Here is a 26062-nt window from a genome sequence, read left to right as displayed (position 1 = left end):
TGGTCCTCCATCAGATGCATGTTTGGTTTGTTTTCTCATTTTCTTCCTCTTTTTCCCCCCATTTTTTGTGGTCACTAATGATACCCCTATGAATAATCTTATACATAGTCATTTCCAAATGCTGGGCCAAAAGGTAAACAAATACATATGTAATTTTTCTTAACGTTCCCAAATTTCCCTCTGTAGGCACCACATTGTTCTGCCTTTCCATCAGCAGTGCCTGAGAGCGCCAGCTTCTCCACAGGCTATCAGCATAGTATTTATTCAAACTTGGATTTTTGCCAGTCTGATATGATAGATGAGAAATTTCTCAGTCCAGCTTTAATGTGCATCTCTCTCTCTCTCTCTCTCTCTCTCTCTCTCTCTCTCTCTCTCTCTCTGCAGGGGTTGGGGGAGGGGCTGAGACAGGGTTTCTCAGTGTAACTCTGGCTGTTCTGGAACTCTGTAGACCATGATGGCCTTAAGCTTACAGAGATCTACCTGCCTCTGCCTCCCAAGTGCTGAGATTAAAGGCTTGTACCACCACAACCTGTCTTTTAAATACATTTAAAAAATGTATTTCTTTTTCTGTGCATAAAGGCCATTTTAATTTTTTCTTTAAAAAAATTTAGCTCGCCGGGCGGTGGTGGCGCACGCATTTAATCCCAGCACTTGGGAGGCAGAGGCAGGCGGATTTCTGAGTTCGAGGCCAGCCTGGTCTACCGAGTGAGCTCCAGGACAGCCAAGGCTATACAGGGAAACCCTGTCTCGAAAAAACCAAAAAAAAAAAAAAAAAAAAAAAAAAAAAAAAAAAAAAAAAGAAAAAAAAATTTAGCTCACACAGTCTTTTTTTTTTTTTTAAAGATTTATTTATTTGTTTTATGTATATGAATACACTGCAGCTATCTTTAGACACACCAGAAGAGGACATCAGATCCCATGACAAATGGTTGTGAACCACCATGTGGCTGCTGAGAATTAAACTCAGGACTTCTGGAAGAGCAATCAGTGGTCTTAACCACTGAGCCATCTCTTCAACCCCTCATTTTAATTTCTGAAACACACACACACACACACACACACACACACACACACGCATAATCACCTCTATCAGCAGCAACAAAATAACAAGAGTTAACAGTCATTGCTCATTAATATTTCTCAATATTAATGGGCTCAATTCCCCCAATAAAAAGGCACAGGCTAACAGAGTGGATATAAAAACAGGATCCATCTTTCTGCCGCATATAAGAAACACACCTCAACATCAAGATAGCATTACCTTAGAGTGAAAGGTTGAAAAAAGATTTTTCCAAGCAAATGGACCCAAGAAGCAAGCTGGTGTAGCCATTCTAATATCTAACGACCTAGACTTTCAACTAAAATTAATAAAAAGAGATGGATAAGGACACTTCATAATCATCAAAGGAAACATCTATGACCCAAATGCAAGAGAACTCACATTTGTAAAGAAACATTACCAAAGCTGATATCACACAGGGAACCTCACATATCAATAAAACTAAACAAAGAAATGGAGCCAACATGTTATAAACCAAGTGGAGCTAACAGAACATTATATCCAAACACAAAAGAATACACCTTCTTCTCAGCATCTCAAGGAATTTACTCCAAAATTGACCATATACTCAATCACAAAGCAACTCTCAACAGATACAAGAAAATTGAGATAATCCCATGCATCCTAACAGACTGTCATGGATTAAAGTTGGATTTCAACAAGAACAGAAACAATGGAAAGTTTACAAACTCATGGAAACTGAACAACCTTCCACTGAATGATGACTGGGTCAAGGCAGAAATAAAGAAATCAAAGACTTCCTAGAATTCAATGAAAATGAATGCACCACATATCCCAAATTATGGGACACAAAGCAGTGCTAAGAGGAAAAGTTCATGACACTAAGAGCCTACATAAAGAAATTGGTAATCTCATACTAGCAATGTAACAGCATTCCTGAAAGCTCTAGAACAAAAGTAAACAAACATGAGAGAAGTAGATGATAGGAAATAATCAAATTGAGGGCTGAAATCAATAAAACAGAAACCGAACAATACAAAAAAAAATCAATGAAACAAAACATTCATTGGTTCTTTGAGAAAATCATGGTAGACAAATCCTTATCAAAATTAACTAAAAGACACAGAGAGACTATCCAAATTTACAAAATCAGAAACAAAAAGTGGACATAACAGCAGATACCAAGGAATCTTGTGGAAGAATATTGGCTGACATCTGTTTTTCTCAGGCAGAGTTTCCTAGCTTGATTCCTTACTGAGGAACAACATTCCAAAGTCTGTCTCCAGCTTTTCAACCTGAGAGATGGACTAGAGCTGTCTCTTGTTAGTGGTGGGTAGTACCCCGCATGTTAAAGGTCCTGGATTGTCCAGCAGTGTACAGAAAAAGGCATCTAAACTCTTAAACAACTCCTCCAAACTTCCCTGTATGCTCAGCTTGATTTGGGGAAGTTGTATGTTTCTTCTGTCAGTGTGTTATCTGAGCTCAGAGTGTGCATGCTCTTGTCTCCCCAGGAAAAGCCACATGCCACCAACATCCTGAGAGATAACTGTTGTGTTTCGTTCAGTGAGAAACATTTCTTGTGGTTTTCCGATTGACTATTTTTTTCAGTGGGTGGAGTTTCCCCCTACTTTTAGTTTGACAATGTTTTCCTCATTAGTTTTTGAGGGATTTTTGTTCAAGTTTTCCTATTTTGTTGTTGTTATTTGTTTCAAATGAGATGTCTGCAAATCATAGCCTGGAGGCTGAACATGTCAGTCTCTGTGTGCTTAACTGTGCTTATTTATTTATTTATTTATTTATTTATTTGTTACTGTGGTCCATGATTTTTAAAAATAGCAGGGGAAAGTAAAAGGAATAATAACATTTTCTAACATACATACATTAAATAAGATTCAATTTTTAGTGTTTATTACTGGAGGTTTTTTTTTTTTTTTAAACAAAAACATTTTTATTTGCTTACATATTTGTCTTGTTTTGTGCCTTGGTGGCAGAATGAAATATGGTGACAGAGGAAATATATAGCCCTCCAAACATAGAAAACTTACTTTCTGTTCTTTTGCAGAAAACTTTTTTTATATAAAAAAAATTAGATAATAGTGACAATGACATGCTGCTGTCTTTGACATTTGGTTTAGCCAAGAGTAACAGAAATCATGATTCAAGCTTGCCTAACAAATAAAGGTGTTTACCAACGCAGAGGTAAACAGTACATTCTAGGATGGCCCTTTGCACTTACTGTTCCTGGCTTTATATTCCCTCTCTGTAGTCACTGTTTTTAGATATGTTTCCTGTCACGATCATGACTATTATTTTTAACCAAGGAATATTCTCATGTAGCCCAGGCTCTTCTTGATCTGACTATACGACAAAGATTACCTTAACTTCCGATCTTCCTGAGTCTTGGAATTACAAGCATGTGCCACTATACCCTGCTTATGTGGTGCTGGAAGCTGAACCCCAGGCTTCATGCTGAGCAGACACCCGCTCAGCTTAGTCACATCTCTATTCCAAAACAGATTCTTTTAAATTTGATTTTTTTTTTAAAATCCTAAATTGAATAAAACTTCACTGACGGATCACGTGGTATGGCTGGGCAACACTGGCTCCCAGTGATGTACTTTTTAGCAAATGTAGTTTAAAAACATGTCAATCTGATTTCCAATCACTTCATTAGGTGGATGGAGAATATTGGTACCACATGCAATGGTCATGTCCCAGGCATCAATGGTACCCACATAAAGGTCTTTGAAAATCTCCTTTGTGGTTAGATACTGAATATAGCCATGGACGTCTCCGAATTTCTCTGTATCTAGGTTCATCTCCCTAACATTTTCTGTCTTAATAATGACTTTAGTATCAGGGCTTCTGAGGAAGAGCCGCTCAATAGCCTTTTGGATATTGATAGCTCTATGAATGAAAAGTTCCATGGGGAAGGGTCTGAAGTGTTGGCCCAAGGTAATGACTATGACAGTATCTTTGTCGCCTGGTAAGCGGTCAATCTCCTGAGGGATATAACCATCATCTATCACAGAGTAGAGCTTGACAGTGATGAAGGGGTGGCTGTGTTTCTTCCATTGAACCAATGTGTGCCTTTCAGCATCCAAAAGCAAATGTTTCTTATATAGTCCAGTTCCATGAAGGTCAAAAGGCTTCAGTGCTGTAAAGAAAACAGAAAAGAACTTTAACTGGAAGTTAATGATGAATAAATGTTAAAAGGAAGAAATATATAAGAAAAGGAAGAAAATATAACTATAAAGACTCGAAACCAGACAGCAAAACAAAAACCAAAGCAGCCTAGGCAAGGAGGGAAAGCATATCAAAGCACTGTAGGGCCAGCTTGGGCTTCTGGAAGAATATAAAGATAACTACTTACTTTTTGCAACCTTGGGAAGGTACTCGATCCATTGGCGCAGTGTGGAGTCTCCCAGGAGGTAAATGAGCTTTCCCTTCAAACAGTCATTTATCTGACTTGAGTTAAACAGGCGCTGGGTGCACTGGGCTGTTACCCACCTTCCTCGTAAAGTGTAACCGCTAGGTATGGGAATCTCCATTCCAATCTCACATTTCTTTCTCACGTTTTCACTCTCTGGTAACAGATATTTGTGGAAAATGATTCTAATGGCATGAGCACCCAGCTTCCTCCCTTAGTTCCCCTCCCCCCTTCTCGTGTTACCTTATTTTTGACTACCAGTTACGTTTAGGCACTCTGACTCATTTTTTTTTTTTTTTAATATAAGGTTCCTGGCTGGTCTGGAACTCGATCTGTAGACCAGGCTAGCTTTGAACGCAGAGATTTGCCCACTGCTGCTCCTGAATGCTGAGATTAAAGTAGTGTGCCACCTACAGATTCAATGCCATGCCCATCAAAATTTCAACACAATTCTTTACAGATTTTGAAAAACAACTTCATATGGATAAACATAAAAACCCAGACTAGCCAAAACAATCTTGTATAATAAAAGAACTTCTGAAAGTATCACCATCCCTGACTTTAAGCTGTATCACAGAGCAATATTAATAAAAACTACTTGGTATTAGTGCAGAGACAGACAGGTTGATCAATGGAATTGATCAAAGACTTAGGAATAAACCCACACACATACAGACACTTGACTTTTTGACAAAGAAGCCCAAACCATACAATGGAAAAGGGAGTGTATCTTCAACAAATGGTGCTGGTCTGACTAGATGTCTGTAAGTAGGAGAATGCAAATAGATACATATTTATCACCCTGCACAAAAATCAAGTCCAAGTGGATCAAAGACCAACTTAAAAGCAGATACACTAAATCGAATATAAGAGAAAGTGGGGAATAACCTTAAACTCGTTGCTATAGGAGACAACTTTCTGAACAAAACACCTGTAGCTCAGGCACTAAGATCAACAATTAATAAATGGGACCTCATGAAACTGAAAGGCTCAGTAAAGTAAAGGGCACTGTCAATAGGACAAAATGGTAGCTGGCAGAATAGGAAACGATCTTCACTATCGGATGTAGGCATCCGATAGAGGGTTAATATCCAAAATATATAAGAACTCAAGTTAGACCCAACAAACAACCCAAATAACCCAATTAAAAATGGGGTACAAGACTAAACAGAGTTCTCAACAGAGGAATCTCTAATGGCCAAGAAACACTTAAAGAACTGTTTAACACCCTTAGTCATTAGGGAAATGCAAATCAAAACAACTCTGAGATTCCACTTTACATCCATTGGAATGGGTAAGATAATAACTCAAGAGATAGCACGTGCTGGCGGGATGTGGAACAAGGGGAACACTCCTCCACTGGGTTGCAAACTTGTAGAAGCACTCTGGAAATCAATTTGGTGGTTTCTCAGAAAACTTAGAGTAGTTCTACCTGAAGACCCAGCTATAGCATTCCTGGGAATATACCCAAAAGATGTTCCACTATACCCACAGGGATACTTGCTGAATTGTGTTTATAGCAGCTTTATTCATAATAACTGGAAATTCAAAACAACCCAGATGTCTCTCAGCTGAAGAGTGGATAAAGAAAACATGGAATACTACTCATCTTACTCGAGTAGACAAATGGACGGAACTAGAAAATATCATCTTGAGTATGGTAATCCAGACCCAGAAGGACATGCGTGTTACGTACTCACTTATAAGTGGATATTAGACATAAAGTACAGGATAACTATGCTACAAGCCACATACCCAAAGAAGCCAAATAACAAGGAAGGCCCAAGGGAGGATGCTTGAATCTTTTTCAGAATGGGAAATAAAATAGACATTTGAGGTGGATACAGGGAGGAAACTAGGTGAGAGAGGGGGTGGGGAAGAGAACAGGGCAGAGGGGATCAGGTATAGGGAGAGCAGCGGAGAGAATGGAAATCAGTGGTGGGCAGAGGGCATCTCTAGGATATGCCAGAGACTTGGGATGAGGGGAGGCTCCAGAGAGTCTGTGGAAGTGACTTTAGCTGAGGGTCCTAGCAGTGGGGTATATGGAGCCTAAAGTGGACACCTGTAGCCAGGCAGGACTCCCAGTGGAGGGATAAAGACAGCAATCCACCTACAAAACCTTTAACCCAAAATATGTCCTGCCTACAAGATGTGTAGAGACAAAGATAGAGCAGAGATGGAAGTAGTGGCCAACCAATGACAGGCCCAAACTGATACCCATCCCATGGGCAAGACTCAATCCTGGACACTATTAATAATACTCTGTTATGTTTGCAGACAGGAGCCTAGCATAATGTCCTCTGAGAGGCTCCACCCAGCAGCTGATGGAAACAGATGCAGAAACTGACAGCCAAACATCAGATGGAGGTTGGGGATTTTGGAGGAAGAGTTGGAGGAAGTACTGAAAGACCGGAAGAAGACAGGGACTCTATAATAAGACCAACAGAGTCAACTAACCTGAGTCCCTGGAGACTCCCAGAGACTTAACCAAAGAGCAAGCATCGGCTAGACCTAGGCCCCCCTGGTCTTCATGTGGGTCCCCCAACAACTGGTGCGGGGGCTGTCCCTGAATCTGTTGCCTGCTTGTGGATCCTGTTCCCCTAACTGGGTACCATGTCTGGTCTCAGTGAGAGAGAATGCACCTACTCCTGCAGTAACTTGATATGCCAGGGTGGAGTGATATGAGGGGGGCTCCTCCTTCTTAGTGGAGAAGGGAGGGGCTGTGTGAGAGGGGACCTGGGAGAGGGGCTGCAGCTGGGATATAAAGTGAATAAGTAAATAACTTAATGGGAAAAAAAGTAGTGCACCACCAAGCTGGGCTCATCTCTCAATAATAATAATAATAATAATAATAATAATAATAATAATAATAATACTGTAAACATTATTTATCCTTGCAAACAAATGGTGAAAAAAATACTGTGATATAAGAATTATTTGGTTCCCCTATTCAGTCTTTTGAGTGACTCTGGGCCATCTCAACTCCACTCTATTTGCTTTCTTCCAAATATGATCATGAGCCCACAGTGATATAATGCTAACAAAGGCATGATACTCAATGCTTAACAGTACGAGTCCATTTAAACACTTTGCGGTGAAATGCCCAACTCAACAAAGTCTAAGTGGGACTTTGCTAAAAGAGACAAACTGCACCACATATGGACCAATAGTATTCTGAACTGCTCTCTCAGGCTCCACTGTCATGACACCTCTGTTACTGTCCATCTTCCTAGACATCCCAGTGGCAGGGCACCTGGTGTTTTGTCACGATGTGACATGCTCATGTCATGTTTTCTTGCCACGATCTCCATGCTGCTATCTATCCCCGAGCCAACAACAGTGCTAGGGCTGGCTCCTAGGGCATCACACATGGCAACCAAGTGTTCTAGCACCCAGGTACATTTTTATCTCAGCCTATCGTGACATCATCATCTCTGCACTCATGCCAATTCTTGGGTTAGATCAGAGTGCCATACGAAGGGTCAGAGAGTGTGGTTTACCTGCAGAAATGGTTTCCGAGTGAAGAGGCCTGGGCGAGCATGCTGTACAGTGTTGGGGCCCGAGGTTCCTTTCATCTTGTTCTGCTTTTTCTAACATGGCTTCCTCCCAGGCCTGATGGAGCTGTTCCTTCCTTACATTTTAGCTGCAGCTCAGCCAGGGGAAGGAGAGAAATAGTAGAGGAACGGAAGTTGCTTTCAAACACCAAGCCTAGAATTTTCACGTATTGATTCTATTCATGTGACTAGACAAAGGTCAGCCACAGAAACCAGTAGTTGTTAGACAGCTGACTACAAGCTGGGTTAGAACAACAGTTTCTATTACCAAACAGGGAGCAGACATTAGGGACTTTCCATCTCTCTGGTTACTGTCCTCACACAGTCCTTCCTTTAAAGACCTTACAGTTTCTGGCCATGTCCTTGAAACAGAGCCATTATTAAATGGTTAAGCTTTATGGTTAGCTCTCTGCAGCATTTAAAAAATAGTGTGTGTGTGCGCGTGTGCATGTGCATGCATGTGTGTGTGTGTGTGTGTGTGTGTGTGTGTGTGTGTGTGCATGTGTGCCATGGTGTGGCTTCCCTGTGGAGGTCAGTGGACAACTCACAGGAGTCAATTCTTTCCTTCTACTATGTTGATCCAGGGAATCAAAGTCAGGCTGTTAGGCTTGGTGACAAATGTCTGTCCCTGCTTAGCCTGCTGCACACGTAGGCTCTGCATTCATGGATTGAAACAATCATGCATGGAAGATATTCGGGGAAAATACTCATTTGCACTGAGTAGGTAATACTTCTTCCCCCCCTGTAATTCCCTCTGTAATCCTGCAACAACACTATATTGGGACTATTTACACAGCATTTGCATTACAGTAAGTGTTAGAAGGACTCTAGTGCTGATTAAAGTCCTTAAGAAGATGTGATAGGTTATGTGCAACTGGCAGGCCATTTTATGCAAGGAGTTCGGGCGTCTACATATTTAGGTACCCAAGCTGGGTCCTGAAACCAATTCTTCAGGAGCAGCTATTATTTGTAACCCACAGGCAAAGTGGCAACACGGTGCTGGTGACAGAATTATTAACTACACCTAGAATAAACTCTTAGTAGTTGAGTTGCCAAATGGGATTTCCTTTTATGCCACTAATTATATAGCTATTTTGTTGTGAAACAGTTGGACTTTTAGAGGGCTTGGCAGCATTGCATCCTGAACAGCTGAACACTGCTAGTGTAGGCACTTGAGGCCTGCCATTACTAAATATTCCCTACTTTGATATTGGACCAAGAAGATAATCTGCACTTTTATTTGGATGATAACCCACCACCAACAGGGCAGCCCTGCCAGTTTACTATAAAGCATATCATGTGTAAACCTGTATGACAGAACATCATTTTCTTACATCAGCTCATGGTTTATTTAGCTCATGATTAGCTCATATCTTGAGCAATACATGGCCAGTAATATGTGATTCTATCATATTTTTTAATTACTTTAGAGACTGTGGAAGGTGTAATAATGGTTACAACATATTGTCCCTGAAAATTTGCAGGCCCCAGTTCCTCAAACTTGTGACTATGTGTTTTCTATGGCAAAGGGAATTTTCGAGCTGTAACTGGGTGTATGAGCTTGTGATGAAGAAGGGATTCTGTATTATGTGGGTGGGACGACAACCCCATCTAATCAGTGGGAGATGGAGGCAGATGGACAAGAGAGACATAGCATGAATGTCTGACACGGTCATGGTTCTGGGAGTTGGCTACAAGGCTTGTGGGAGCCTCTAGAAGCTGTAGGAGGCACAGGGACATGCTTCCCTTGAGCCAGAAAGACATACAGCCATCTGGGCTTTGAGTGTGGTCCGGGAGGCTGATGGTAAGCACGTGAAATAGCAAAGTAAAGCAATCCAGTCCCCTCATCTTTTGTCACTTCATCATAGTGGCAAGAAACTAATGCAGAAAAACGATCTTTTCAATGTGAAGTCATTCTATCTGGAAGCAGTGTCCTTTTTTCTATTTACAAACACCATGCCCCTTGGGAACATCTACAAGGATCTTCTAGGTTACACTAAATTATTTAGTTGTGGGTGAAAATTACTCTTTAAGGCACTTTCTTCCTCATTTGGAATGTGGCTTTAAGCCTGTACCAAAACCAAAACCAAACCAAAACCAACCAAACAAATGCTTCTAGCCTCCTCCTTGGCTACCCTCTATAATACGTCTGTCTCACTGGCCTATTAAATTGGTTCATGACATGACAATTTTGCTCGTTACTAGAGTTTATCTAATCAGAAGTTACTGATGAAAAACTGCAGTGTAGCACCCTACATCTCAGCGACTCTGGTGAAGAGGACTTTGTCAGCGGCTGTGTCACGTGATCCTTCTCCTTCATCTCACGTCACACCTACAGAGATCATTGGAATTTATTCAAATTTAACTGATCCCACATATGATTCTTGCTTATATCTGGCTACTCTCCCATGCCCTTCATGAAATTTCTGGGTTCCCTCCCCCACCTCATTGTCTCTGACTGCAGACAACTTTCTAGGGTTAGTCAAACACTAACCAGAATGAAGTTCTGTGTGTGGCGTCCTCACACTCAGTAGATTGAATGGGTTTTACATCACTAGCTTTCCAAACCTTTATTTTTCTCCATTTTCCCACAATGCTTCATTATCTGACAGGCTCTCAATAAGTATTTATTGAATAAATGAATGAATATTGGCAATAAATCCTTATATGTTGCCAAGTGTATCAGTGTGACTGATAAGCTAAAGTGGGCTTCGTGGGGGTTTGGAGATGAGGCACTATAAATATTCTTTGCAGTGTAATGTTGCTTTGTGTTTGCCACTGAACACTTAACAAGATGGAAATACCATATAAATATGATAAGTGCTACAACTAAGTTAGAGGCTATGCTGAGGGACATTCCGAAATTATAACTACAAGGCCGAAGCCACCAGTATCTATCAATAACATCTGCACAGTAGCTAGGGCACTAAGATGTGAATTCCTAGGTGAATTGATATTTTTACCTTTGAATCAAGATGGAGTCTGTTCTCAAGATTAAACAACATTTTAAATTGGTTTCTCTCTATAACACACAGCCTATTTTTTTTATCAGCAGTATTTATTGGGGATTATAGTCCAGAAAAAATTGCAATTAATACTGAAAAAACCCTTTCAAGAATCAAGAAATACCTACCACTGGGTTGAGCACACCTTTAGTCCCAGCACTCAGGAGAAAGAAGCAGGTGGATCTCTGTGAGTTTGAGACTAGTCTGGTGTACACAATTAGTCAGAAAAGAAGAAGAGAAGAAAGAAGAAAAAGAAGCAGCCAGTGCAGGATAGAAGGGACTTACTGTTGCATTGGGAGACAGCAATATATTTAGGGTGCTTCATCATTTCAACTCCTATGTTGGACCTTCAAAAAGACAAAATGACAGATTAGCCTGTCGTGTGTCATAGAACATAGGCAGCACCTATGTTCTAAGCAAGGGATCATTTTAAATGTCTGCTAATATGACTAGAAACTATTATTTCAAAGGTCACTGAGGCATTATAAATGAAGTAGGATTTTGGAGTATTTTCTACCCTACTGAGAGTCTCTGGAGTCCAGGGTATTTGCCACATACAGTCGTGATACTCTGTTGTGCTTGCAGACAGGAGTCTGGCATGACTGTCCTCCGAGAGGCTCCACCACCAGCTGACTCAGACAGAGGGTTATACCAACAGCCAAACAGTAGATGGAGCTTGGGGACTCTTATGGAAGAATAGGAGGAAGGATCGCAGCCCCTAAGGGGACAGGAACTCCACAGAAAGATCAACAAAATCAACTAACCTGGACCCTTGGGGCTCTCAGAGACTGAACCACCAACCAAAGAACACACACGGGCTGGACCTAGGCCTCCCCATACATAGGAAGCAGATGTGCAGCCTGATCTTTATGTGGGTCCTGAACAACTGGAGGGGGGGCTATCCCAAAAGCTGTTGCCTGTATGAATGATAGTTCTTCTAGCTGGGCTGCCTTGTCTGGCCTCCATGGAAGAGGAAGCTCCTAGCCTTGTAGAGACTTGAAGTGTCAGGGTCGGGGTGGGATTCCCAAGAGGGTCTCCACCTGCTCAGAGGAGAAGGGGAAGGGGTGGGGGAAGGATTGAGGGAGGGAGTGACCAGGAGGTGGGTAGTGAGTGGGATGTAAAATGAATAAGTAAAACATAAAAAATTTAAATCATAAAATCATAAAAGCAAAAATCCGCTTCCACATCATCTATTCAGAGTCATATAATCTTATCCTTAAATTACAGTGCTCCTCCTTGTCTCAGTTTAAGGACATCTAAATTCCTCAACAGAAGGACACAGCATCCTCTCCCACTGCAGACGCTCATCTGCTATTATTTAAAGTCAGTTACTCTCCCATCCTTTACTCCAGGAATCTAGACTTCTATGGTAGCACACGGACTGCTCACCACTGGGCCCCAGTTTCCCTTCTAGCCCTGCTTCCTGCTATTTCACCTTCAATTTTTTAACCCAGACATGTTTTACACAGAGCAAAGTTATCTTAAGGAAGGTAGTCCGTTTGCTGAGTCACTCTGTCACCTCAATACCTATCTCAACGATTGGTAGAAAATAGAGTTCAGTTTGCTGCGTGAACTAATGCATGCTGTGGATATATAGGTAGTTAGTGGGTATGGAAGGTTTTGGTAAGTTTCATCATCAGAAATAAAAGAGAAGGAACAGAAACCTAGCTGTGCTCTTACTTCCTCAGAAGGGACGTGGAGGACATCACACCAGGAACTAAACTTGGATGCTAGGCAAGATTCTGCAGTGTGCAATTTTTCCATACGTGGTATTTACTCTTACCAGTCACTTCTGTCTGAAGCTTAAGGAGAAAAGATCTAAACTTGACTTCGAAAACTGATAAGAAAGGAGTCGCAAGGAACTATGTATCATTTTATTTTGTTATGAAGTAAAGAAAAAATAAATTGTGTGTGTGTGTGTGTGTGAGAGAGAGAGAGAGAGAGAGAGAGTGTATGAGTGTGTGTATGTGAGTGTGTGGGTGTGTATGTGAGTGTGAGTGTGTGAGAGTGTGTATGAGTGTGTGTATGTGAGTGTGTCGGTGTGTTTGAGAGTGTGTGTGTGTGAATATGTGAGTATGTATGTTTGTGAGTGAGTGTGTGTGAGTGTGTGTGAATGTGAGTGAGTGTGTGTGTGTACTGTGTGGGGGAGGATATAGACTGAATGAAAACGAAAGGGATTCCAACTGACAGGTGTCTTAGGGGCATGGCTGCAGCCATGAATGACAGGAGGAGGCATGCTGACAGCTAGGTTTGAGGAGCCTTGTGCCGCTGAGGGCTTCCAGTAATTGCTAGGCCACAACTTGAGGAAGATGGAGGACTCTTCTACCCAAAGAAGGGCCCATGAGTCAAATCTTCTCAGGAGATAAGCTGATGACTGGTAGGAGCTGCCCTCTTAGCAGGATTGGTCAGGCTATAGGAGACAGAGTAGAGCTGAGGTCTGTGGCTCAAGCACTGAACACTTGGCCTAGAATAGGTTCTGCCTATACTTGCTGAAAACCTGCTACAGTAGACAAAGGAGGGGGAGAGGGAGGGGGGAAAGGAGATGAGAGGGGGAGGGGAAAGGGAGTGGCAGAAGAAGAGGAAGAGGGAGGAGTTGGGAGGGGAAGGCTAAGAAAGAAACAGAGTAGAGCATGACAAACTAGACGGAGTCCCACCAGCTAGCTGTCACAGTAATCACAGTGAAACGAGGAATGAAGTCTAACACTCTGAACTCAACAGTAGCACAAGGCTTCGTGGTAAGTGGATGAACAAATGATTGTTCAGAGGCAAACTGTACCAGCTACGATGGAGGAGGTGGGGGATCATGACACTATCAAATCCTTTTAAAGGAGAAGGTGAGAGATCTATGAAACACAGCAGGATAATTTTCTTTGGAAGATATTTTGTAAGACCTGGATCTATAGTAAAATAACATAACCTGACTGGTCGACATTGGTTGTCAGGAGGAGCAGAGGCAGGTACTTTATTTGGTTCCTCTTTATTGGGCAGCCCCTTTTATTGAGTACGTCAATAGGAAAGCAGAGTGTGGCATGGACAGGGGGCCCAGTAAAGACAACACAGGTCTTACCAGAATCTTGAGTGGAGGAAACACCTGAGAATCTTGTTCAGTATTGAGATGGGCAGTGAAACTCTGCCTGGGGAGACCTCTCATTGTACTAGAAATATACTCACTTCTGAAAAAGGTCTTTTTCTTTGGCAGTGAGATAAGAAACACCTTGCTGCCTGGTACACACGTGGGTCAGGGCCTCACAGGGCATGTGTAGAGGCTTCATGCAATAGAAGACTTGCTCGCCACCACGGTACAGGTATTTGCATGGTTCATTGCTTGAGTTTAGGGTCAGGCCACATTCAGCTGTGACCCGGGACGTGCCATTAACAAAAGTACCTTTGAAGGCAATTCTGCCATAGCCTTGGTTCCTGGCTCTCCAGAGAGCTGACACCCCTTCACTGGGGTGCATGAGCAGGATAGACAGGGAGACCGGGCCCTCCCAGAACAGAGTGAAGCGGACGAGGTAGGTGCCATTGTTGAAGTCTGTCACCTTTCCAGAAGCGCCTGCCTTCAGGGCTGGGGAGGACATCCTGGCTCTCAGGAAGTCCCCACCATACCCCTTCCTGTTTCTTAGGTAGTCTCTAGCCTCTACCAGGATGTCCAGCTGGTCCCCTACACAGTATGTATCTCGAGGGTTGAGGATGGCGGCCGTGCTGTGTGCAGCGCTTGTGGTGGTGTTGAGGTGGGTGAAGGGTCTGGGAGGGATCTGTCGATCTAGCTTCTCCAGAATCTCCCTGACTTTCAGCTCTGTCTCTGTTGGTGACTTGTCTTGTTGGTGGCCTGTCATTTTAGGGGTGTCCTCTCTGATCTTAGTCTCTGTTGATAACTTTGACTGTGAGGACTTCATGGATGTGTTCCAGGGATGGAAAGATATGGGTGCATTTAGAGTGGTCCAAAGCTGGAATGACAAGAAATGTAGTGCCCTTTAAAGAGGAACCTGTGCCCAGCCAGGTTTACTTACAACAAGTTAGAGTTTCACAGAAACGTATTCATTTTAAAATAAGAACTTGGAGGATAAGAAGTTGATGAAACGAGTTTGCTCTTCTCTATCCTATATACCGTGCAGCCTGTAGCTACTTTTGGCTAGTTTCCCACCGGCTGAATATTTCTGATGGCTAGTCCAACTATATAACTTAGAAAAATGAGGAAAACTGAATGATTGGTTTTTTGATGCTTTTTATTCTAAAACTTGATTAGTATGATATAGAGAAGGTGAAGGCTTTTCCCACCCATGAACATGGCTTTAAAATTCTTTCCAAAATGTTATTACATGTTTTTATATAGACATGTTTACATAAACATGTAATAATAAATTTATATATGTATAGGAATGCATGAATGTATTTGTTATGTCTTTCTAAGGGTTAATTTAGAATTACAGAGATGGATTCAGAAAGAAAAAATATTGCAATATAATGTATATTTTAATGGATTAGAGGCAAAAAAATCCCCTCATATTCTAATTTATCTGATTATAATTGGGCCTCAAACTCACAATCCTGCTCTTTCAGTCTCCTGAGTGCTAGGATTACACACACCTGATATTTATTTATTTATTGTCTTATTTTTATTTTTTTTGTTTTTCGAGACAGGGTTTCTCTGTGTAGTCCTGGCTGTCCTGGAACTCACGCTGTAGACCAGGCTGGACTTGAACTCAGAAATCTGCCTGCCTCTGCCTCCCAAGTGCTGGGATTAAAGGCATGCGCTACCACCAACCCGTCTTAAATACAGAGATGCCACAAGAAAAACCACAACAAAACATGGCTGAATTCCTATATAAACTTCCAGTAGTTGCCTTTTCTAATTATTGCTTAATATCCAGAAACTAAGGCACACTGGTTACTAAGAAGGACAGTTACTTGGCAAAAGATAGTAGCAGGCTGGATCTAGATAGCCAAAGATACATGCATCCAGATTTGGTGACAAATGTTCATTCAGTGATATGGCAGTTGGTGGCCTTAACACAGGGCATTTGGGTTGCCTGTGAGAGTTAGAAGTTTGAGTATAAGGCTCTGAGGATGAGACAGGGGGCTCCCTGCCCCCACCATTGGTCAATGAGGGAGAAGTAAGTTGGTTAGAATGGGACACTGAGTGAAGGGCTCTGAGAAGACAGCTCACACAGGCACAGCGTCTGGTCAACGTGGGGAAACGTGTTCCTACCTTTGCAGAATTTTGAGAAATTACAAATATTATCCAGGTAATTACAAAGAATGATGTGAATGTTAGCAGCATTTTCTGACACACTATATTTGAGAACATGATCCGTGTTCTAGGAAAAAACATAAGAGAAGGTACCAGATGAGAAGGGAGGGAGAGCCTGGGCACACTGTTTCATGGGAACTTGTGATTTGCCTCAAGACTAGATTATCTTCCGTGAGCCACCTTCTTTTTCCTTGTCTTAGTGAACAACCCCTTTGTCTTCCCTGTTTTTATATTTTCTTACTCAGGCTTTGGTCTGAAGGCTCTCTTCCTCGTCCTCAACCCTGAAATGGCAGTCAGATGCCTCCCTCCCCCACAACCCCTGCCATGTTAACTCCCTGATTAGTTTTCTATAAAAAATACCTCACTTTCACTCACCACAATCCCAATGTGAAGCAGGAAAATTAATTAGCCAGCAGATTTCTTTTTTGGGGTAGGGGAAGACAGAAGATACTGATGAGACCTTAAGCATATGCTTATGTTACTAAAATAAGATACCTTTAAACAAAGTTGGTCCCACAGCGACTCCTATTTTGCTGAACACCAAGTATGAATCTTGAAGTGGAGATTCTTTTGGGGGTGGAGTTTAAATTACTCTGCATAAAAGACAAACTTAACAAGGTTATATGAAGGAAGGGGAAGAGGAGTGGCCGAGGGAGATATTGGGTGGGGAGGAGGAAGACATTCGCAGAGAGAAGTGAGACTGACAGCTGCTAGTTCCTCTGCATCAAGACGGTCATAGAGAGCGGATATAATAGTCACCAGATGTAGTGTGCAGAGACACACTGTATTTTTGGTTTTGGGGTTTTTTGTTTTTTTGTTTTTTATTTTTTTTAAATCAAAACTACAGTGAACTTTAGGCTGTCCGAAAAGTTTCTGCATGGGTGAATTAACTTAATAGGTTCTAAAAGGATTCTGTTTGCATCTTATTGGTTACAGAGCAAAATGAAGTAAACCTCATGCAGAAACCCAAACATAATTGACTGGGAAGAAATGAATATATTCTAAAGAGATGCTTTAGCTATCAGACTATTAAAAAAAAAAAAAAAAAAAAAAAAACAGACCTTGAGAATTTGGAATTTCTCCAAGAATCTCATGCTATAAGAAGGAAAGCCCAGGACAGCATGAGCAGAGGACTGTTCTTTTTAAGAAAGAGATTTATGGCCTTGCAGGGATAGCGGTGGCTCCACAGTGGGCCCTGACACACCTTGTTGGACTGCTTAGGTATGCATTTCCACGATGCTACTTAAACTTGAGTCTCCTTTCAGAACCTGAAGGTAGACTTCAGTGCAGTCTCTGGATGTCTTTGTCCCTCTTTTCAATATGTTCACATCAAATACATTTCCTTGGATGCCTAGTGCTACTACTCATTTGGCCTTTTGAATTGATTTCTCAAGGATGGGTGGCTGAACTTGGCTTCTTGGCACATAGACTTCAACCCCCAACTTCAGTATCAGAGTCTAGAGGAGAAAGGCACCTTAGAGCTAGTTAACTGTTTTAAGCAAGGTGCCATGGCCAGTTGCAGCTAACACTAACTCACTGTCTAATGACGGAGCTGTGACTTTCCAATGATGGACACATGGTGCTCACGGAACTTCTAGAAGGACCGAATTCTGTGTCTGATGACATAGAGATGAAGTGAATGAAGTCAGGAGAAAAGACATCATGGTTGGCATGGACTGCATCACTCACCGTACTGTGCATCCAGTACTAAATGACTTCCTGAGAACCAAAGCCTGTCAGTGAATATAATTCAAGTTACATGACTTTTCTCTTCCAGTCTCTTTCCTTTTTTCCTCTCTCTCTCTCTTTTAACCTAGCTTCATCAGCAGCCTTGCTTTGATCATACAATAAGATGAAAGTATCCTGGAACATGAAGGTTCTAAGACTTATTTGTCCTGAAACAGGTCCATCTTTGGCTATTTAATGCAATCTAAAGACTTTTTCCTCCTAGATGACATTTTCAAACGTATAAAATAAAATAGAGTGTGATAACTAAACACAATTACGCTGAAACACAATAATCAACATTTTAAATAACCTAACATTCTTATTTAGTCATATGTAAGTTTTCTATCAGTCAGCACACTAAATAACAAGCAAGGAGGTATTATATTTATAAAAAATTTAAAGCATTTACAATTATGGGTGGCATTACAAGTCTCTTTTATTTCATTTAGTTTTTAATCTGTATGTGTATGGATGTTTTACCTGTGTGGATGTCAGCGTTTTACATGTGGGCAGTGCCTGAGGAGACCAGAAAAAGGTATTAGAGCCTCAGAAACCTGGGTTACTGACAGTTATGAGACCCTGTGTGAGTACTGGAATCAAACCTACATCCGCTGAAAGAGTTGTCAGTGTTCTTAACTGCTGAGCTATTTCTTCCCTCAAGTCTCCTTAATAACCTCACTGTGGCATGAAACCACCACGATTTTAAGTCACGTATGAAGCCACAGTTATTGAAAAAAAAAAACTGCTTCGATTGTGTAACAGAGATCGAGACCTTAGTACACCTGAATCCATGATGGAGTCCTGTATAGCTGGGCCCATAACTGCCAGGAACAAGGGAATTTTCATAGCAGATACTGGGTTTGTAAAACTTAGGCTTTCTGAAAAATTTATTAGGGAAGATTCTGGCTTTTGAAAACAGGAAAAACCCTGGGCAATCCGTCTCTATGCCACAGGAAGAGACCCTGGTGACAGAGTTAATCATTCCCAGCCAGAAATTGACCAGGATTGCTATTATGCTTAGACACTTGGTCCCCCTACTACCCAGGGATAAGAAGTAGCCAGACAGTCAGGATATTGACTAACACAACTCACTGTAACTAGGGGAAGCCCAAATTAGTATTGTAGGACTTGACCTTGGCCATTCCCTGTTCTCTGTATTCTAATGTCTGCTATTCTGCCTTATGGGTCAATTAATCTGGATAACAGCAGTGTTACTGAGCTCCTGAGACTACTTGGTGGGCACGTGGCAATGGTTTGACTAAATGGACCTCTTCAGATGCTTTCCAAACTAAGTAGATCAAGACCTGGAGGTATTAAAAGTTTCCATTTACAAATGAAAACAAATTAGATTTCCTTACCAAAAAAATGACTGTACAATGTTAAAAAGGCTTAGACTCACTTCTCATAAGATAAAGAAAATTATGTATGGCTTTGGGGAAAACCTGCTATTTCTATGCTAATTGATCAGAAATCATAAAAAGAAATTTTTTGCCATGGTTGGTGTGATGGTTTGTATATACTTGACCCAGGGAGTAGCACTATTTGGAGGTGTGGTCCTTTTTCAGTAGGTGTGTCACTGTGGGTATGGGCTATAAGACCCTCATCCTAGCTGCCTGGAAGTCAGTATTCTGCTAGCAGCCTTCAGATGAAGATGTAGAACTCTCAGCTCTTCCTGTACCATGCGTGCCTAGATGCTGCCATGCTCCCATCTTGATGATAATGGACTGAACCTCTGTAAGCCAGACCCAAATATATGTTGTCCTTTATAAGACTTGCCTTGATCATGGTGTCTGTTCACAGCAGTAAACCCCTAACTAATGCAGTTGGGGGAAAATAACCCTCAAAAAGAAAGAGACAAAGACATAAATCAGATAATTGGTACCAGTCTGTTCTCTTAGTCTCCCTGGCTAACTAGTTTGTTAGCAATACTGTCTGGGCCTGTGATTCTCATTCTGATTGGATTAAGAAATGGGGCCCTGCATCTTAAACTGAAACAGGATGAGTTCATGATTTGACTAATTCACTAAGACCAGTGAAGAATGTAAAGGGGCCCCAGGCCTTCGCATACATAACTGACTTCGTGATGGAAGTGCCATTCAGGCCACAGAACTCAGCACTTAGACCGCACCTGCCAGCATGAAAACAAAAAAGCTAACCCATCAAAGCCCTTAGTTATGGGAAACTCTCTCAATGTATTGTTCTTCGGCTTCTGTAGTTCTTCGTTTGGCTGCTTGTTCTTGTCGACTGAAGTATGTCAACCCAGAACATGGTTTTTGTGCTTAAAATCTCACCCAGAGAAAGGCTTAGTGCAACACTGGGTTCTCAAACACCCAATGTAGTGCCGGTCTGCTAATAAAGACGGTCTATTGGCTTGAGCCAGTGTCTGAGCAGTCTTCTCTGACAGATACCCCACAATGTAGTTGTTCCTGGCATTCACAACTGGAGACACTGCTGGAGTTCACTTAGGAGGGGAGTGAAAGGGGAGCTTCTCTCTATCAGCCCATTTCGGGGAGGGGGTGGTGTCCATTACTCCACAAACTCTCGAGGGGAGAACGTAAGTCGATAGGAAGTCGAGAGGAACAAGAGAGAGAAATAAAGTCGCATTGTATTTTCTTGCTTCAGTTGCTGTTCTTTGGTTACCTGTTTCCTGTGCCACACCAGGCTGTTTGTCTCTAAGGGAAGTCAGTGTCCTTGTTATTTATGCTCCTTTTCCTGTCATTACTACTACCGCCCCAGAAAGAGGTATTTTCAACTTATTGCTTACAAACTGCCTTGGTTTAAATTTATTTTTAACATTTCAGTAAGGTGTAATTTACATATAAGCATACATGCATTTAATTAAACACACAGTTCTAAAGATGTTGAGAAATGCTTTTCTCTGTGTAGCAACTGCACTCAACATTGAACATGTTTTCATTACCCCTAATGAATGATAGAAAGTCTTTATTATTACCCATAAACTTATGCCGTTTCTCAGGCAGCTACGGCCCTCCCTTCTGCTTACTGTGTGTCTGGTCCCAGAAAAACATGGATCTCAGTTCTGGCTTTTAACATAGATTTGACTTTTCTTGGGTTTCATCTAAATGGAATTATATGTGTACTTATAATAATGTACATTATATATTCATTTGTGTGGTTTTTTGAGATTTATTTATTTTAATTTTATGTGTGTGGGTCCCTGCTTGTAGGTCTGTTTACCATGTGTTTGCTGGGCCCAGGGAGCCCAAAGGAGGAGAAGAGCATTGGATCCTCTGGTGTTGGAGTTACAGATAACCATTGGGTGTGTTCTAGAAGACCTGCCAGTGCTCTTAACTGCTAATCCATCTTTCTAATCCCTTTTTGTTTGTATTTTAATATGAACAGTCTCCAAACAGTCCTGGTTAGCATGGAACTTGCTATGTAGACTAGGCTGGCTTCAAATCCACTGAGATCCATCTGCCTCTGTCTCCTGAGTGCTGGTACTAATAATGTGTGTCCAAAAACCCAGCCTGTGACATACTCTTCAGTGAAAAGCTTGTGTAGATCCATCACAAATGCCACATTGTCAGTTCTGTGTTCCTTCTCATTATTGAGACTCCATTTTATGTATACATCCCATGAGTAAGTGAGGAGTGTGTGTGTGTGTGTGTGTGTGTGTGTGTGTGTGTGTGTGTGTACCACTGTGCCTGCGGAGGTCAGAAGACAGTTCTCAGGAGTTGGTTCTCTCCTAATGTGGGTTCTAGAAATGAACTCAGGCATCAGGCTCGGTCGCAAGCGACTTCACTTCTTGAGCCATCTCTCTAGCTCTCTATGTATTATTTTAGTTTCTAAGATAAATTTACACTTAAGTATTTCCCAGGAAGTGAAAGAGCTTATAAAACTATACTCCATTTATGTTGATTTATCTCACACGTTTGTTGTTGTTAGCGTTGCCAGGTATTTTAATTAAAAATAAATATTATTTATATGCTACACATTGTCATGTTCATAGACTATTTCCTCATTTCGCTTCTCATCTTTTATTCTTCCTTGCATTGCTGTTCCATCATTTAGGGGAATTTTTTTTTTTTTTTGCTCAATAATATCTACCTTATAATATTCTGTAAGTTTAAATCTTCTGGTGACAGAGCCTCAAAATTAGATCTCCCCTCTCATTAAAATGAGCCCTTTTATTCCAACGGCTGTTTTTGCCAAGTGTAAGTCTGTGTTTCGGGGTCTTTGACATCTTTAAAGATGTTGCTTTGTTCTCCTTTTATATCCCTAATTCCTCTGCTCTTGTCCTATTTTTTTTTTTCTCTAGAATATAGATACCTCGAGCCCCCACTGTCTTCATTGCTCATGGATACTTCGGTCTGATTGAAAATAAAATTATTCAGTTGTTTTTTCATTTGTTCCTACAAGGAAGTTACGAGTTAGTCTAACAGTTTTGGAAATATAAATTTTATATGTGTAGGTATATACTATGCACACATGTGCATCCAGTATGTGTACTTAATTTTTATTTTTAAAATTTATGTGTATAAGTATTTTGCCTGTGTGTATGCTTGTGCTGCTCGAATGCCTGGTGCCTGAAAAGAGGTATTAGATTGCTTAGAACTATGATTACAAACGTAATCATAGTTGCTGGGAATTGAACCCTAGGACTTTGGAAGAGTAACAAGTACTCTTAATCAGATAGCCACTTCTCAGCCCACCCCATATATAAATAATTTAAATTACTTCTTTGAGAATTTCATAGTTCATATAATTTATTTTTATCATAGTCACCCCCACAACTTCTAACTCCTTCCAGCTCTCCTCCCCAGTCCAGTCCCCCATCCCCAGTGCAGCCCCCCCAACCTCAGTCCAGCCCCCCTCCTCAATCCAGCCCTCCTTCAGTCCAGCCCTCCTCCCCATTCCAGTGCCCCCTCCCTGTTCCTCTTTCAACTTCATTTTCTGGTTTTAATTTTAATTTTTCTTTTTTAAAAATGACCTGCTGAGTCCAAGTGGTAAAGATCACACACCCTTGGGTGTGGGTCCATGGATCAGATTACTTTCTGCAAAAAACAGTTTTTAATTAGTGATATGGGCTGGTGAGACTTTCTTGTTGCCTGTTGATGTTGGCTGGCTACATAATTACGTATGTATGTATGTATGTATGTATGTATGTATGTATTTTTAAAGAAATAAGTTCTTTTGGTTAATATATAGAAATTACAGTGATTTGTTTTCTAGAGGATGTCACAGCAGCATGCATTCAGAGCAGACAGAATTGTAACTGGTGCCTAGCATAAGGTATGTGCTCTCTCTCAGTGAATTCTATTTGAGGAAGTTCTTATCTAAAAAAAAAAAAAAAACCAAACGTTTCTTGATTTTAACATTGTTTGAAATTGAACTACCTTGAAAGGATTTTTCTGACTTATCAGGGTAGTTGCATAATTTTTTAAAATGCATTTTCAAGTGTGACGGATGACACTAATATATTTTCTAAGTCAAAGCATATGACCACTGCTGGCTGAAACTCAGCCAGGTTATAAGATAAATCTCAATTTCAGTTTGACCCTATTGTTGGTGAGAGTACAAATTAATGCAGTTAATTTATGGCACTGTCTTGCTTGCCTGCTGTTTACCTGGACTTTAGTTTTACAGTATGTCTAGATCGTAAAATATCTATCACTTGGGCTCACACACACAAAAAAATCTATGATAAAATTTTATTTCAGTAGGCTATGTAATTCTGCATGTGAACAACATGGACTTTACTATGTATTATGAAAAATAGTTAAGAAAATCTCCTGAAAGACAAACCCAGCATTCAGAAGCAACTCCCTAGGCTCATGTCAAGGGGAAGCACTCTGAAAAGCAGTGCTAGAATGAAGATGAACATCCTCTATACAGTTCTTCACATATATTAAACACACTCACAAAGTACACATCCAAAGACACATTTTAGAAAGACGACTCGCTTTTCTGCCTGAAGAAAACAACCTTCTAAAGAAAGGCACCAGTCTAACCAAACTTGATAATCACTTAGTTCTCAAAGCAGGAAGACTCCCTCCCTTTAGAGAGCTTTCCAGAATAAGTCTAAAGCTCTGTGATCTTTCTCACCATTCAAGGTTCCACAGCACATTCGTATATCCATCAGGATGATATCCACATGTGAAAAGCCAAGCTAAGCAGTATGATCAGCTGCAAAGAAACATTGCTGATATTTGTTGTAAGGACTTCCCCAGGTGGATGTGACAAAGGTCTGTTTCCCCCCAGACTGGAGACCAATCCCTAGCCTAAGTGAACTGAGCCTCCTGGGGTTACTTACAGGAAGGAACACTCAAAGGCAGATGCATCAATGAAGCCCGAGGCAGCGTGGATAATGAGTCTCACAGAAGCTGAGGCCGGCCCTGGAGCTCTCTGGCTCAACCTGCAGTTCCACTGGACTGACAACTGTTATATAACTGCTTTTATAACCTTTGGGAGGAGGCTTGTAATCTCGGGGTGGGAACAGCAAATGTAGGTCTCAGCTTCTTCCTTTTCACCTTTTTCCCCATTTGGTGCTCTAGTGGCCTAGAGACATGTGTGATACATCCTCCTTCCTCGCCCTATTTCAGCTGTCAAAATTAATGTAGTTAGCAAGGGCTTGGTATTTGGCAATGAGGAAAAAGTTTATTGAACAACAGGGAGTGGAAAACAAGGGTGGGTGAGGGAAAGGAGAAGGGGAGGGGGTATAATGGTTGCCAATGAACTTTACTTTTGTTTTCTCTGAGCTCTTTTAATCCTTCCATCTATAGACAAAAAGAAGCCACTTGCTAGCCAGCAAGCTGTCACCTCAGCAGTGAAGTCTATATAGTTCTCCTGACAGCCTGGTGAGGGTCTAACTTGGTTTCAGTCTCCACAGGGACACAGTCGAGGTCTGGGTTGAAGGAGAATTTCAACGAAAAAGATAGAGCTAGTCTCAGCCCTGGAAGTCCTTCAAAAGACTTCTGGGAGAATGCAGAAAGTAGGAAAGGGAGGCGGGTGGTCTTTAGGGAATGGGTCAGGAGGAAAATGCCAAGGCCAGTGCAGCCTTGAGCTTCACAGGGACCCAGGAAGCAAGGTAATGTAGACAGAGACACAAGACTCAGGGCTCACTTCAAGAGTGAAAAACTTTTCTTTTTCCCATTGCTGTTTCTGTATTGCTTTGCTAGCTCCTAGAGAGACCATTGCAAGCCGAGCTAAGGGAACCTTTCATCTCCCCTTTCCCAGTTCTTCCTTCTGCACTTTGCTGACTGTGTGGCTTTGTTTTGTGCCAAGGGCATTTGTCCTAGATTTTATCTCGTGCTATCAGTCTTTTGCAGTCACCAAGCAGTCACCTAGCAGTCACCGAGCCACATCTGGGTCAGAGTTTGTGCTTGAGTGAGGGACTGCAGACCATCTCCAAAAAGTAGACACAAAACAGTAAAATAACAATAAAGGAGTCTGAGGAAGTTCTAAGAAATCAGACCATTAGCTATTATCTAAGAAAACCCATATGATACGTGTACTTGTATATATAAATAGACATATGTAGTTTAAGTATTCTCATTTGGGCTGATAATGCTCCCTCCAAGAGCTGAAGACTAACTAATAAAAACCCCAGAACGAGTCATGAGAAGCTCATGTTTGAATCGCTGGTCAGGGCTGTCCAAGAGGCTCCCCTAACAGAAAGCCTATTGCTATTGTCCCTGGTTACTCTGCAGAGGTGGAAGGTAAACCCCCAAGGCTGAAGGCACCATGCACTTCAGACATTGATCCCAGAGACCGCTGAGCTGGAACTGACCTGAGTGTTTCCTTCTTGAGGAGGTCTAGCTTTTTTTTAGTACCAGAAGACTCTGCAAGCTTCCAATGGAAGGAAGCAATCAAGAGTCCTACTCATTGATGTCTATGAACCACAACAACACTCAGCATGGTACAATAATCCTAATGGTACAGTAGTGGCACACACGCCCTGGCAGTAACCAACAGCTCTCAAGCCCCTCTCAACAAGAGGGAAACTAGATACTAGAAACCAAGCAAATGACTCAATGTTGCTGAAGTCATGGATCTTGGAGGAGAGCCTACAACCACTACTCTATGAAACCAGGATAATTCCTAAGAACAATC

At 41.5% G+C, this 26062-nt stretch overlaps 1 protein-coding gene across 7 annotated transcripts; it reads right to left on the bottom strand.

The window, feature by feature from the left end:
• Nucleotides 1-1047: 1047 nt before the first annotated feature.
• Nucleotides 1048-24374, bottom strand: LOC143439150 (NXPE family member 1-like). Of its 7 annotated transcripts, XM_076925050.1 has the most exons (9): nucleotides 24264-24374; nucleotides 18470-18505; nucleotides 17951-17994; nucleotides 16757-16854; nucleotides 16220-16328; nucleotides 14182-14957; nucleotides 11296-11357; nucleotides 4395-4607; nucleotides 1048-4178 (listed from the first exon to the last, which is right to left on the bottom strand). In XM_076925050.1, exons 5-9 carry the CDS (start codon nucleotides 16316-16318, stop codon nucleotides 3643-3645), a joined length of 1686 nt encoding a protein of 561 aa, XP_076781165.1. In that variant the 5' UTR covers nucleotides 16319-16328; nucleotides 16757-16854; nucleotides 17951-17994; nucleotides 18470-18505; nucleotides 24264-24374; the 3' UTR covers nucleotides 1048-3642. The 7 variants fall into 7 exon arrangements, with proteins under 7 accessions (XP_076781165.1, XP_076781166.1, XP_076781168.1 ...); XM_076925051.1 differs by lacking the exons at nucleotides 17951-17994; nucleotides 18470-18505 and adding an exon at nucleotides 24056-24136; XM_076925053.1 differs by lacking the exon at nucleotides 17951-17994.
• Nucleotides 24375-26062: the final 1688 nt, after the last annotated feature.

This window comes from Arvicanthis niloticus, chromosome 26 (assembly GCF_011762505.2).
Source record: "Arvicanthis niloticus isolate mArvNil1 chromosome 26, mArvNil1.pat.X, whole genome shotgun sequence".
Lineage (NCBI taxonomy): Eukaryota > Metazoa > Chordata > Mammalia > Rodentia > Muridae > Arvicanthis > Arvicanthis niloticus.
Note: the sequence above shows the minus strand (reverse complement) of the source record. Positions and strands in the feature narration are given on the sequence as shown.

Bases quoted from the DNA above. Each gene is read 5' to 3' on its own strand.
- LOC143439150 (XM_076925051.1), bottom strand. From the start codon at position 16,318: ATGTTCTCAAATATAGTGTGTCAGAAAATGCTGCTAACATTCACATCA. The intron at 14,958-16,219 runs GTAGGAACACGT...TTGTCATTCCAG, and splicing joins TTTCTCAAAATTCTGCAAAG to CTTTGGACCACTCTAAATGC. The intron at 4,608-11,295 runs GTAAGTCCCTTC...ATCTGTTACCAG, and splicing joins TGCTGTCTCCCAATGCAACA to AGAGTGAAAACGTGAGAAAG.